This window comes from Cydia pomonella, chromosome 6, assembly GCF_033807575.1.
Source record: "Cydia pomonella isolate Wapato2018A chromosome 6, ilCydPomo1, whole genome shotgun sequence".
Lineage (NCBI taxonomy): Eukaryota > Metazoa > Arthropoda > Insecta > Lepidoptera > Tortricidae > Cydia > Cydia pomonella.
In genome coordinates this window covers 14,251,739-14,266,452 of record NC_084708.1, presented here as the reverse complement: position 1 = coordinate 14,266,452, position 14,714 = coordinate 14,251,739, and the positions used below count along the sequence as shown (strand labels likewise).

Genomic DNA, 14,714 nt, shown 5'->3' with positions numbered 1-14,714 from the left:
CAACAAAATGTACTTATGTTATAGCTGGTATTTATTTACTTTTGCCTGTCGGGATGGTCGATTTCTGGAAGAGTTTATTACTGCGGAGGTGTCTCTCAATGCCCTCTATAAAGACGAAGCGGTCGAGACAATCGTGTAGTTTCTCGTATGACTGATACTTTCTGCTTCCCTCAAGGCACCCTTACTACTTATTATTTTAGTGAATTAGCTATTGTTCCTATTTTATTGTAGGTTCTTTCAGTGCTTTCTAATGGCCGACGAGGTGGGCTCTTTGTTCTAACGAACAAATGGATAATGTTCAACACATAACGTAGGAGAATGAGCAATTTTTCCCAGTGAGTGGTTTGTCGCAGAGTCGTTGTTAGGCCAGCACTCGTGTTGCGAAAATGTATTCTCTACGGGGGTGAGGGGGGCGCACGGAGGGGGCGCGCGGAGCCGAAGTTGGGCGCGCGGGCGCGCTCCCGAGGGACCCGCCCGCAGGGACCGCACTCGCGCACAACAATACATTTTCTCTTTATTCTTACATATTCCTGTTGTATTATAATTCATTAAATTCGTCTGCAATGTTAAATGTCAGGTTTGTTCTTGTTTATTTATTTATACCGAGTTTTCCTCGAAAATTTGATACTATAGTCTATTAAAAACTCGATGAGAAAAAAATGGGCGACATGGTTGGTAGCGAATTGTTAAACTGTCTATAAAAAAAATTGTCAGTAAATGTGCTTTTTTTCCACCTGGTTTTATAAAGTTACATTGACCGTTTGCATATTTTTTCTCAAATCTACATATTTTCTAAACCTCGATACCCACCAAAGCCCGGTCAATATTTGTATTGTTAGGCGTCTAAGGTTCATACGATGAACCCTTCACCACACGACACCAAAGTACACAACTCGACAACTCCCCGCATATCTCAATCGCAGAATGCCAAACGTTCGTAAGTTATTCTGGAGCAAGTTAGCAGGACAATGCCAGCAATGTCGGTCGGGTCCTGGTCCGGCACGTGGGTAATTAAATGCCGATGTTCGATCGGCGGGTGCATGCGGAATGCGGGGCCGACGCCGGCGGCGCCGGGCCGCGCGCCGCCTCGACACTGCCAAACATTCCTGCGAGCTCGTCACATCTAGCTGACCTGAATACCCCAATTATAGGAGTTAACGGGTTGGCAGGCAAGCACTTTACCCTAAACGCGCGCGCGAAACGATCACTGTCTATTTCTGCAGTCTTTACGTGAATACAGAACGCCAACGGGGAGGGTTATTATTTTAGCAGTTTATGCCCTTGGGAGTTAACGTCTTGAGTTTCGCCATAACATTAAAACTTACTGAGTATTGCTTTTATTGAATAAGGTATGAATCGATTTGTCTTTACTGTCGGAAATTAAACTTAAATAAATAAATAAAAAACGTCATAAACGGTTACGATTTTTTCCTGTGGTTAGGAGCAATAATTAGTTTTTTTTTCTTGTTGCCGAGTTTTTGTTGTTGCTTGTTTTCTGGTTATGATTTTGAACCATATCACTAACCGTATTTTTTAGGTGAGCTTTAAATTTCAGTATATTTACAAGTTGTAATTATTAAACTCTACTTAATAAACAGTCGTAGAAAAAATATTGGAAAAGAGCGGAAAATATTCAACCTAGATCCGCCCCTGTTAGATCCCAGGTGGCGCGGCCGCAGCGTTTGGAATTATCACATAGTGGTGAGGGGGAAGCGACGCGCGGGGGGCGGCCGCCCGATACATTCGTCACAGGACCACCAGCCATTAGGCATTTAGATATTATCAGCCGCCAGCCGCCTGCCGCAGGCCGCAAGGGATGACCCGCGACCGGAGGTCGCGTTGTTTCACTGCTTACCACCTAATTGCTAATTACTGAAAGTGTTCAACGTTTACGCATGGGATTCCAGTTCAGGTTTTATTGCTAGGCGGTCCTGGCATCAACAGTGCCTTAATAAGAGCCCTCGCTATGTTATCCCCCCCCCCCTGCGGCGGTCCCAGGTGGCAGTCTTCGGCCGCAGTTCCTTCCGTCCCGAGGGAATTCCTCAGACCCGTGCACACACACACATGCAAGCCTCACCACTACCGATATTGTTGCTCGTTACAATGATATCGGAGACGGCAGACGGGAAAACCGATTCTATTGCACGGCGTTTAATCCTAATTTCGTTGTTTAGTTCCGGCTTATCGTATTACTTGATAACGTCTGCTGATGACTGCGGTTAGCTTTGCCATATTTATGTACCAAGCTTAGGGTACCAACCCAGTGAAAGTGCATACTAATCTATATATATAGTGTCCTGACTGATTGACTGACTCATCAACGCAGAGCGGAAACTACAAATGCTAGAAAGTTAACATTTACACACTAGGTTGCATTTATGAAGTGTATAAGAGCAAAAAAGAGATTTTGAGAAATTCAACCCCTAAGGGGGTTAGAAGCGGTGGTAGTCGAGTGGATAAGACGTCCTACTTTCAATCCGGAGGTCGCGGGTTCAAATACTGGCTCGTACCAATGAGTTTTTCGGAACCTATGTATGAAATGTCGTTTGATATTTATCACTAGCTTTTCGGTGAAGAAAAACATCGTGAGGAAGGTGTAGGTATGTGAAGTCCCCAATCCGCATTGTTCAAATTCATCCCCTACTAGATTTAAAAAGGGGTTGAAAGTAATGGAAATTGAAAGAATTTGTAATGGAATACATTACAAATTCTTTGAAATGTCTTATAACGGCATAATACAAGTTCTGTATCTGTTTTTTAAGTAGTGTGCAAAAAATAATTTTATTAATATTATTATTCCCTTTATTTAATTTTTTCTCTTATGTTAGGTTTTTTACAATATGTATATAAAAATAAAATATAAAAACACTTACAAAACAATACAAAAGATATAAACACATTATAAAAAACCTAACCTAGGGTGCCGCCAGCAGCGGGGCAAGGCCCAAGCTGCCGGTGGTCAGGGCCGCAGAGAGAGAAACCGGCGGACTATCCGCGCCGTGTCCAAGACCACCGCCTTCTGCATCTGACCCTTGATCCAACCACCTAGCGAGAGTCTCTGAAGGTGTTGGTCGAGATTCTTCGCTATGAGACCATTCGCTGAAACGACTATCGGGACAATGATCGTCGAATCAACATCCCACATGTCGGTTATCTCGTGAGCCAAGTCTAAGTACTTACTGGACTTGTCCTTCTCGGCTTTCACGAGATTCTCATCATGGGGGATGGTGATGTCGACGAGCATGGCCCGGCGTTGCGATCGATCTATTATCACGATGTCAGGCTTATTGGCTACAATAGTCCTGTCAGTGACAATAGATCGATCCCAATAGAGCGTGGCACGACCATTTTCAAGAACTGGCGCAGGTGAGTACTTGTAGTACGGTACTTCGCGGACCACAAGGCCATATAGAAGAGCAAGTTGCTGGTGAATAATTCTGGCTACGAGATTATGTCTGTGCAAGTACTCGCCGTTAGCAAGATGAGAACAACCGGAAATGATATGCCTGAGTGACTCTCCGGGACGGCGGCATGCCCGACAAATGTCGACCGTACCGTCCTTCAGGATATATTTCCGATAGTTGTTCGTCATCATAACTTCGTCCGCAATTGCACAGGAAAAACCCTCGGTTTCTCCGAAGAGGTCCCCGAATCGTAACCAGTTCACCGATGCGAGCAGGTCTACGTCAGGTCCCGTGAGGGTCTTGTAGAACCGCCCGTGTAGCACCTTACTCTCCCATGCCGCCTTGCGATCCGCAGTACTTAGTACCACAGGTTTGCGCCAGTTCTCGTTTGCCAAGGAGAGCGGCGTGAGGTTCCTGTCTACTGCCACCACATCACGATGCATCCCACACTCGTTAAGGAAATAATTCCTGAGATTGCACACCTCGCAGTTGTGGAGATCTTTGGCGTTTAGGAAGCTGTAGGTATTTGTATTAATTGGCATTTGGTAAAAGTGGGTAGCATTACATTGGGAGAATAAACCAGTCTCAGCTCGACGCCCGTGTTTAATTCACGACTCCCAAACTGCATACCTTGACATGGCGCAGTCGGTACCTAAGTGAAATTATATTGAGATAAAGTGGATTTCGTTGTTTTGTGCGGCTAATAAATGATAAAACGGTGAAAGTGAGCAGTTTGCCGATTCTTAGGGAGGATATCGTCGTCGTCAAGGTGTGTGTTTAATAACCCTTTTTATCCGTCACTAACCGCTGTGAGATAAGACGCGTATTAATGTAAAACAAACTTTCTGGCATTTAAATAAAGTCTATAATTGCGAGTCGTCTGCTATTTCTGTGGGGGATGGAAAGGTGATTTAAACATTCTGATCACTACATGGTGTTCTATTTAAATTATTTAATTTTTCAAAGAAGGAGGTTGTAGGTATTTGTATTAATTGGCATTTGGTAAAAGTGGGTAGCATTACATTGGGAGAATAAACCAGTCTCAGCTCGACGCCCGTGTTTAATTCACGACTCCCAAACTGCATACCTTGACAGAAGCCTCGACCTCCACACTTCCGTGGGATGTACAATCTCATAACTGACGAGCGTGGGTGTAGCATACGGTGTGTGGTTAGCAGTAGTCGGACCCTCCGATCCAGGGCGTCCAGCTCGGTCTGAGTCCACCTTAGTATGCCAAAGGAGTATGTGAATAGGGGCATTACCCAGGCGTTGAAGGCGCGCACTTTGTTGCCTCCTGACAAAAGAATGTTAAGGACTTTTGTGAGCCGACTGAAATTATTATTATTATTTTCCTTTATTTATTTTGGGTGTTAGTTTAAGTTTTTTACAATATGAATATAAAAGTAAAATATAAAAACACTTACAAAACAATACAAAAACATATAAACGCATTATAAAAAACCTAACTTATTATTATTATTTGTATGTCTCTTACAAATTCTCGGGACCATGGGGTCCCGGGCATTTTGAAGGCGTGCGTGGGGCCGAAGCCAACACGTAGACGCCCCTTGTAATAAGACAATTTACTCTAAAAGTAATGTGACACCTGTTGGAGTTTACAACAATGATGATGGCATGTGCTTTTGTATGTAAAGCACAAGCATGGAGTTTGTTTATGTACCAGTATAAACTCTGGTTGTATAGAATTTAAGTTTTCTAGACAGATGTCACATTTGTAAATAAGTCACTCTCTCGTAATCGTTTGCCTGTGCGGATGCACAATACATTTTGGAATCTTTAATATGGTATTTTATTGAGTAGCCCACGGATTTCCATCATGGTAGCAGATCGAAGAGTAAATTTGCTACTCTGATTACCATTTTCCAAAAGTGTGCGCGTGTGTTTCGTCAAATTATTTTCAAATTTATTCGCAAGGGAACAAAAGATGGCAACTGCCAATCAGAATGTTTTTATTGAAAAATTATATTAACCGACGATTATCCCTGTTCACACTATAGCACTAGCAGTGCACCCAAGGATAAGCCCCGGTTAGTGTAGGACTATTGTAAGAAAAAGGTACAAAAAGAATCCGGGCTATTGGGTTGAGTTGCTAGTAGACTGGTAACCGAGACTATGGAGGTGACTATGGCACCTGCCCTAATCATATGTTAAAAAACACGAAAAAATGGACAGGTGGTGACTCGCCAACTCACAATATGGGTCCCCGAAAACAGTGGCTGTAAACAGCCACAGTGCCAACTCGCGTCTTATGCATATTTCACTTCCACCCTGCGAGCATATAGCTCTGACACCCCACTCTGGACGGCCGGTAAAGGCAATCCAGAGGTGAGAGTCCTGCGGCCCCTGCTCAGTGTTCATTCCAGCCGGCCAATGAAGGCAAGCCGGAGAGAGGGGCCTGTCCGACTCTCGGGGGTATGGGACCCAAGGGACGTCACTTCCCATTCAGCTCGCCACAAGCTGCCCTGGGGGCTTATTATTATTATAAGATAACAAAAATACATTAACGGAACTTTTTTAAAAATATAACCCCTAAGGGGATTAAAAGGAAATGAAAGTTTGTCTTGGGGTTTAAATTTTATAGTAAGTTAGGAACTTGAAACTTCGTCAAAAGGTATTATAATAAAAGGGAAAAAAACTTATTTCAGCGTTTTTTTTTATTCATCCCCTAAAAGGGTTAAAATGTGGTTGAACGTTTGTATTAGGTTCAAATATTATTTTAACCTAATTAGAGCGTTTTTAAAAATTCATCTCTCGAGGTGGTGGAATAGGGGTTGAAAAGTGTGTATGGAGATCAGAATGTTTTTCGAGTACGGAACTTAAAACTTTGTGTATTTGCATATTATTAAAATACAAGAAAATTTATTTCGGCGTTTTTAAAAATTCATCCCCTTAGGTGGTGAAAAAGGACTTGAAAATTTGTATGGAGATCAAAATGTTTTCGAGTGCGGAACTTGAAACTTTGTATATGTGCATATTGTTAGAATACAAGAAAAGTAATTTCAGCGTTTTTGAAAATTCATCCCCTAACTGGGTTAAAAAAGGGGTTCAAAGTTTGAATAGTTATAATACCCGATTACAAAAAAAAAATTTCAGGATTCCAGGCGGACGAAGTCCTTAGAAAATTTAAACCTAGAAAATGTTGTATATAAACTTATCGCTATTTTGTTTGACAAAGTATGACAAAGATATTCAGGCGCTTACATATGTCTCTATCTCTGTCTAATGGGCTGCTAAAATAATTCTTACTGCTTGCTTTGTTTCGACACACGCTTATGATAATATATAAGTATGGATTTCACGTTAACAATAACAACCCCCCCCCCCCCTAACTCGTTACTACAACACTTTTTGATCAAGCTCTTTTGATTTAAGATTAACGCTTTAACTCAGTCTAAGTAAATCAAGATTTCAGTAGTTGTAAAAAGGACAAACTGAAGTCTTTTGCTGGCGTGAGTTTTTAAGCTACAGCCACCATACTTACTATTTTACTTTCATAACTATGAAATAGACATACATACACAATAATTTTTCTTATATCTCGCGTGTAGATGTACATGTTTCACAGAAATAAAATATTATAAACACATGTAATTTCGCGAGCTTAACATTTAACATTCTTTGTATTATATGTTACTTACTGTAAACATTCGTTTTTACTGAAAACGCGTTTTCCCTAGTTAATACTAGTTTTCCGTATCGCTTTGGAACATACAAAATTAATTTAATTTAAGACTTTCAAAAACGGGTTTTTACAGTAACATATATATATGCAAGCCCTTGTGTATTAAATCTATTGATGTAGAATTGTAGATTATAGGTTATTAGCATATTATTGGCCACGGTGTTTTTTTTAAACTCCATTAACTTCGGGGTCTGGGTAAGGACATTTAAGGAACTGAATGCCAATTAATTATATATATATTTTCTTTTTTTCACATTTTTTTTCTCTTTTTCCACTTTTTTTTCGTAAAAGTTATTAATTGCTGCATAAAGCGTTGTTGTAACATGGGCATGCTATTTAACTTAAACAATTGCAAACTTTGACATATCAATATTATCGATCGTCCGATATAGTACTTGCATATTGCTATGCGTGAACTCATACTAAACACTAATCAATACGTAAACAAGCCCAAACAAAGCCAAGTGTACACGTTCATAGGGGCCTCATTAGATAGAAATATATTTTTGACTATCTCCGAAATGGAGTTAATTAGAATACCGGTGTCTTTGAGAAAGTTACTTAATTTAAGCTAATGAATGCATCCTTGAACCCTAAACGGAAATAAAAAAAAACACGGTGTATACCTAAGATGTAGCAAGGTCTGACAACTAGTTATGATTTGTTCCACTTAATATTGCAATTTTTCATTTTTATTACAAAACGCAGAAACATTGTAATATTTGTAATCGAACAAAGTCCGTGAACTACAATTTGCAGTGTTCATGAACTGGTGACACAAGCCAACAACACACGTGACAGAAGCCCCACTAACTTGCAGGGAAACTTTTTAATGATGTTCGACCGCTGGGCTTCTAACTTTCCAGGCATTTCAATATTTTCTCTAAACTCATGCCTGCTATTCGATGACCTTTACATTATATGCAAATCAGAAACAAGAAAAACTAAAAGCGCAACTTTCATTCTCAACGAGCTGGAAGCAGTGCGAGTGCTCTGTATCGAGTAACCAACGAGGTTTACGTAGTCTCCGAGCGTGTGCCGTTATTTTTATTCGTGAAAAGTTTCCTCAGGAGAGGTATAGCGGCACCAGGCCATATCAGGTACGTCGGAATAACACCTTTAGTCTGAATGGCTGCGCGAAAGGTAGCGCGCCCCCAGGGGGCACTATGCTCAAGGCGGCAGAAAATTAACGGGCTCCCGCGGGAAATCTAGCGGCAGCCTTAGAGCTTTCCGACCGCCCGCCGCGCCCACTCCGCCGGGATATATTTAATATCTCCATCGTGACGAACTGTACACCTGAACTCTGCTCTCCACACATTAGATAACATACATATATATGAGAAAGTATTTTAATCTTTCGAAAGTCAAACAATACCGTCAGTAGGTACTTCAAACGGACTAATAATCTAAGGTGGCCTTTGTAATTTCTGTATTTAAATTTCAGATACTAAAATGACTGTTCGGTTGCCCAAATTATAACTACATCAAAGACATACGTTTATCATGATTTCTTGGCATATTTAATGGTTATAGTTACACTTCGTCTAATCTAATATGTACATAATTGTTACATACTCTATGTTCAGCGTTGGAGGTGATGGAGACCGAATCAAAGCAGATAATTACAATATTTATATTTAATGTTAACAGAAGGCTAGTTGAAAAAAGTGATTTAATCTATACACATGTAGAAGCTTATATAGTCGCGTACAGCGCCACACTATGGATTGTTTATGAACTATTGCATACATTGATATGGCTAAGCTTAGAGAGCAAGTACACAAGTTTTCGGTAGATGTCACCTTAAAGAGGTTAATTAGGTACATTTCATAGGTGGTGCCACCTACCGACGATAGAGAGACTTAATCTATCTAGATTAGGTAAGTAGGTATTTAGGTATGCTAATACCTAAACTTGTTAAGATAGGTCTTAACACTCTAATAGTTATTTGTTTTACAAGGGGGCAAAGTTGTTGTGTAACTCTCGTGCTAATATTGATACCCGAGCAAGCAAAACACTATTTAAACCACTCGCTACGCTCGTGGTAAAATTTTTGAATTTTGAGATTGCGAAAGTTTCAATTCCACGCACGAGGTTTAAACAAATTTTACCACCGAGTAAAACACAAAATATTTCAACACGCCTACGCAAGGATAATACTAACTGTAATATATCAAACAAAATCAAACCAAATCCATTCAAAATAAATATTTATCAATCAAAATCATCATTAAAAAGTCTATGCTACCAGCCAACATAAGGAAATAACTCAAAATTTGCCTCTGCAACTTTGCCACACATGTGGAAAAAATGCAACTTTCTCACCAGTTTTTGAACACAAGAGAGCCTTTGCCAGCTGGTGTGGTAAAATTCATTATATCAGGAATCAAATGGCATTATGGCAAGTGTATGATAGTTTTATTATAATTATATTAAACATTTTACACCCGTATTCATAATTATTATTATTTAAGGTACCTATAATAATATAAAAAACATGTAATTAGTAGACCTATAAAAGGTACAGAAATACTCGTTAAATGATGTACTTGTCACAGACTCGATCAGCAAGTTGACATCAAATGGCATTTTTTTAAAAGCGAAACCTATAAACCTAGAATATAGGTATTATGCTGAAGCGATCGACATTAAAATCAAAGTGATTTGCTAAGATATAGTTAGAGGTAAATGTTTTCTTCAGAAATGGAATTTCATAGAAAAAGTACCTTTATTTCGCTAGAATGGCAAAGCTATAAGTACTTCCTTCTTTATGTTTTGTGGAAGGAAGATGGCTTTCCATCAATGCGTTGAGACGCCGGTCAAAGGGATCAAGTAAAATCGGCAATCATTAATTTTACGAACATACTATACAATAGACAGGTATATGTAGTCTACTCTTATTATGATTAATTCCGTGCCGGCTCGGCACGCGGCCGCGGGTCCCGTGCGGGTTACTAATTCACAAGACCCAATCGCGGCAATGAGCGGCGCCTGCGATCATTAATGTTGCACAGGCCCCTTGCCTGTCTTCTATTATCTTACACTATTCAGGCGCTACTAATACTGCCAGTATTCGTATTTAATCGACTACCTTATTGTACAATAATAATTAATATAATTTAATTGATTTTGTAGCTAGACTGTGTTTACGAGTTCAATATATTGTTGTTAGGTAACTAAATATATATATACATTTATCTCATAGTATTCAGAGTTTTGACGACTTACCAACCTCTTCTAAAAAGTGCTAGCTTTTTGCCCTTTACCGTAATTTAATCTACTACTACCACACTACTACCACAGAATAAATAATAGTACTACCGTACAGAAATGACACTTCCTACAAAACCGAAGTTTGACAGCGATCCAGGGACGAATCATGATGTCCCGTTCTAATGTATGGCACTATCCCATTCGGTTATTTAGGGTTGTCCAAATTCAAGTCATTATTTTATCTGTGGTCGTGCACGCCTATAGACGTCCAGTTGTGCCAACCATAATAATTGCTCGGAGCAATGTTGAGCCGCAAGGAGCCGAGAATACCCGAAAGTAGGAGTGTTGCCCCACTGCTACTGTGCTACTACTATATATTACGTTTAGGTATCCTATTTCGTTTTTTAGATTGTATTTTATTACCTCTGTATCGGCGTGATTGATAAAGGTACCCTATGCCAAATTACAGATTTATAGTATGTATACAGAGGGCACTGATTGACGGACATACTGACAGACAGACGGACGGACGCACATGGCGTAAATATAAGGGTTTTCTATTATTGTCTACGAAAACACTTCATTTAAAACATGCACGTAATATATTTCCGCATCCTTATCCTGTGGTTTGAAAGCATAGTGTTAGTAGAGCGGCTGCATCGCGGCGTTGGGTAACAGTCTCCCGGGCTCGGGCTCGCGGGCACGTTAGGCTTCCAAGAGTTATTACCTAATATCCACCTGCAATCTTACACCCTGGAAGGAGACTTGATGTTAGGTAAACTGTTGCAATAAACAGGTACCTAGTTAATATGGTTATGCGGTATAACTCAACTGTTAAGTCAGTAGGCACTGCGATTTCGAATCTCGCCCAAAGCGGGGAATTGTTGATGGCGTAGACCAAACGAGGCTGCGAGCACAGCTGACACAGTGGTTAGAATTTAATGATATAGCGTTACTTGTATTTTTTTCTAAGTAACATTGTTTATTAGCATCTAAGCTTAATTGGGACTGCACCGGGCACATCTGTCGTATGCCAAGTGACTTGTGGGCCAAGAAAACTACCGATTTGAATCCAATTGTTTTCAATTATGAAGAATTTATAATGAACAAGAATATTTACTCCTTAATCCTTATCTAGTTTTTTTTTTATAAGATAATCTTTTTATTTTGTCATGTAGATCGGTTTTCAAATCAGACTGAGGTTGGGCAATATGTTAAAAATCTGGAAAAATATTTATTCCAGAACTTAATTCCGTAATCGTATCAATTACAGTTTTAAGTATGTGTCCGGTTGTTCCGAAGAATCCTAAGCCTAATCATAAAGGTATATGCAGCCTATATACTACAAATATTGGCAACAAATTCAAGTGGACGTCGAACTACTTAAATTGGACTAGAAAGTTTAAACTGGATCACCTATCCGAATTAGGAATTTAAAACAGTCGGAAAAGTGTTGGGAGCGTGCCGGAGTCGCAAGTGGATTAGAGGCCGCCGCAACCGCGACCGCGCCTCGGGGCTCCAGGCCACACACACGACGACACAACTCTGCTGAGGAAATAAAAAATGAAATCTCCATTTTATATTTTTACAGTTTTACTTAAGAAGTACGGTTGGTCCCAACGAGTAGAAGTCGATGTTAAGAAGTAAAGTAAGGAAAACAAATATATGACAGTCCCAAACTTACATATGTCCCAATCTCCATTTTATATTTTTACAGTTTTACTTAAGAAGTACGGTTGGTTCCAACAAGTATCAGTCGATGTTAAGAAGTAAAGTAAGGAAAACAAATATATGACAGCCCCAAACTTACATATGTCGCTAATGGTTTAAGTATTTTTTAATTTTTTTTTGTCACAAGGTTTTCAAATAGATTACATTTCACCTTCAAAATCTGGCCTAATTTGAATTTATTTTATGCGAGTAGCGAAAAATGTCCAGAAACAACGAATACATTTTATTTATTTAAACATCACTATTTTAAACTTGTTGTTTGTTTGTTTCAGACGGAATTGATATTAAATCAGAGGATGCGGACAGCATGGAATCAGGTATGGTACATTAAGATTCTAAAGTTAAGAAACTAAAGTCTAACTTTACTAAAACTCATATCGGAAACAAAATGAAGTTGGAAGTTGAAAGTGAGGACAAATCATAATTTATGTTGTAAGTATATCTTAAATATGATGTCTGAAACAACAAAAAAAAAACAGTACTTAGTGCTACAGCAATCCGGGGCTTTTGGATTATCTTTTTATTTTTATCTTATCTTATTAAAAGAAAAAATATAACTCCATAAGTAAAAGAACTCGTTATTAATATTTGAATAGTGGAAAATGAAAAAAGTGTTAAAGTGTAATGCGGGTGTTGGGACCTGCCGCACAGTTAACGCAGCCCAGGAGGGCCTTTGGCCAAGTCCCCGCTTCGCTATACAGTCGAAAAGATAAAATGAACATAAAGTTGAGGAGCAGATACCCTCGCTCAGAGGAATCGTAGTTTCTCTCCTGGCAACACTAAACCGTCTACGACGTGAAACACGCAGTTTTCGCGTCCAAATTGCTACGCGTTTCGGTACTTTGCTTGCTACAGTTGAGTCGTCTTGGGCCGACTTTAGGTGTTGCTTTGTTTATTTACAGAGTTGTGACGGAGCATTATTATCACCTTGTTTATATTTACAATGTTTATTCTTTTCATACAAGTAAATTACTTATTAGCCAAGACAAAAAGGGGAAGCAGCCTGTTGTATCATCACACATATTTTGTATAAGTATTAATTGTTTCATTTCTTTGAAATACTGACTGCTGTTGACGTTAAAAAAACCATGATTTCTGAAGTCATGATATTAAATGCAATATTTAAATTTATTTAAGCGAAATAAACTATTTTTTGAATTTAGTTAAAAGCTTGGTTCTAAAGTCTGACAAAAAGTTGATCTTTCTATAATTATTTTCATTAGTAGGAACTCACTACTTATAATGGAAAATCTTAGATGAACAATTAGAAGTTATCAATTCAAAAATTCGATTGGATCATTTATGAAAGGAGTACGTGTCAGGCATAAAATATTAGGTATTATCATACATAACACGATACAGAACCAATGTTCATCCAACCCAATGCAATCTCTGTGGTACTTACTGCAAAATTACTAAAATTATGAGGCACCTAATGGGGTGATGTATTTTAAGAGCTGATTTCAGTCAGATGGAAAACGTGGAGCTAAAATTGCATTGCGGGTGAACCTTTCTGAACTCACAATTAAAACGGACGAGCGGAATTGTGGACATCGTTCGTCACTTAGCGGGCCGGGGGCGGCTATTCTACCTTCGATGTTTGCCACTATTTCCTAATTCATATAACGATTTGTAAACGAAAGTAGTTATTAGGAATGCTTTTTACACGCTTTTCATCAGCTTTCCAGTGTTTTTGTTTGAACTTTATTCGTTTGAATAAAATTCTGTTGAAGAAGATGGTTTTCCATTCGATTTATTTAAAGCTTGAAGAATTTTCTTGTTTATGTCGCATATGAAGACTGACCTTGTAGCATGAGTTGGGTTCTTGGAAGGAGGGAAGTCGCGTCAGATGTATGGAGTGGAGTTGCGATTCATGCTAGTAGGTCAGTGATGGATTTGTTGAAGAATTAAATAGACTTAACAAAAGTAACTCGTACTTAGCAGACGTATTTGGACGAGTAGATTAGGATTATTTTACAAAAAAAGAGTAAACCGACTTCAAAAAGAATGAAATAAATTATCCTTTTTTAAGTATATGCGTTACCAACTGATATGTTACTCTTTGCTAAGAAATGCTACGCCGTAGCCCGTAGCTAATAAATCTAGTCTGTAGCAAAAAAAAAAACTGTTAATCAAGTTAGTTATACTTAGGTACCTATTTAAATGGACAAGATAGTTAAAAACATCTCTTGATTTGCAGTACCTTTTTAAGTCGCACTTCCTATTTGTTCCATATACATAATTGGTACTTATGGGAGTGATTGTGTATTATATTGTTCCACAGTATATATATTTCATGGGGTAAATATACCTACTTACGTAATATTATATACAAAGAACCACAATGTTTGTAAATATTTCAGATTATAATTATCCACCTGGCTGGTCTGTTGCCCTTAAACGGTCAGTGGCTAATGTTCCGCAGGCTAATGCTGAAAATAAAAATGTGCCCCAAGGGACCAATGGAGTACAAAAATTAAAGGCACGATTTACACAGATTGTATTTACTTTTACTTTACTTGCAATGATTTTATATTAACACAATCAAACGTAATTTAAGAATTTTTTACATCACACGCAAAAACCTGCATAAAAGTTTCATTGGGTTGAAATCACGGGGATAAATCGTGTCTTATAGCAAGTTATTTTTCTCTTCTTTCTCA

At 38.8% G+C, this 14,714-nt stretch overlaps 1 protein-coding gene across 1 annotated transcript in view; it reads left to right on the top strand.

Annotated features, from left to right (window-relative positions):
* LOC133519046 (zinc finger protein 423 homolog) overlaps positions 1–14,714 on the top strand; it is a 127,215-nt gene that overhangs the window by 37,885 nt on the left and 74,616 nt on the right. The window contains exon 4 of the mRNA XM_061852918.1: positions 12,324–12,368. Within this exon, the coding sequence (XP_061708902.1) occupies positions 12,324–12,368 (45 nt within the window). The remainder of the gene's footprint in view (positions 1–12,323; positions 12,369–14,714) is intronic.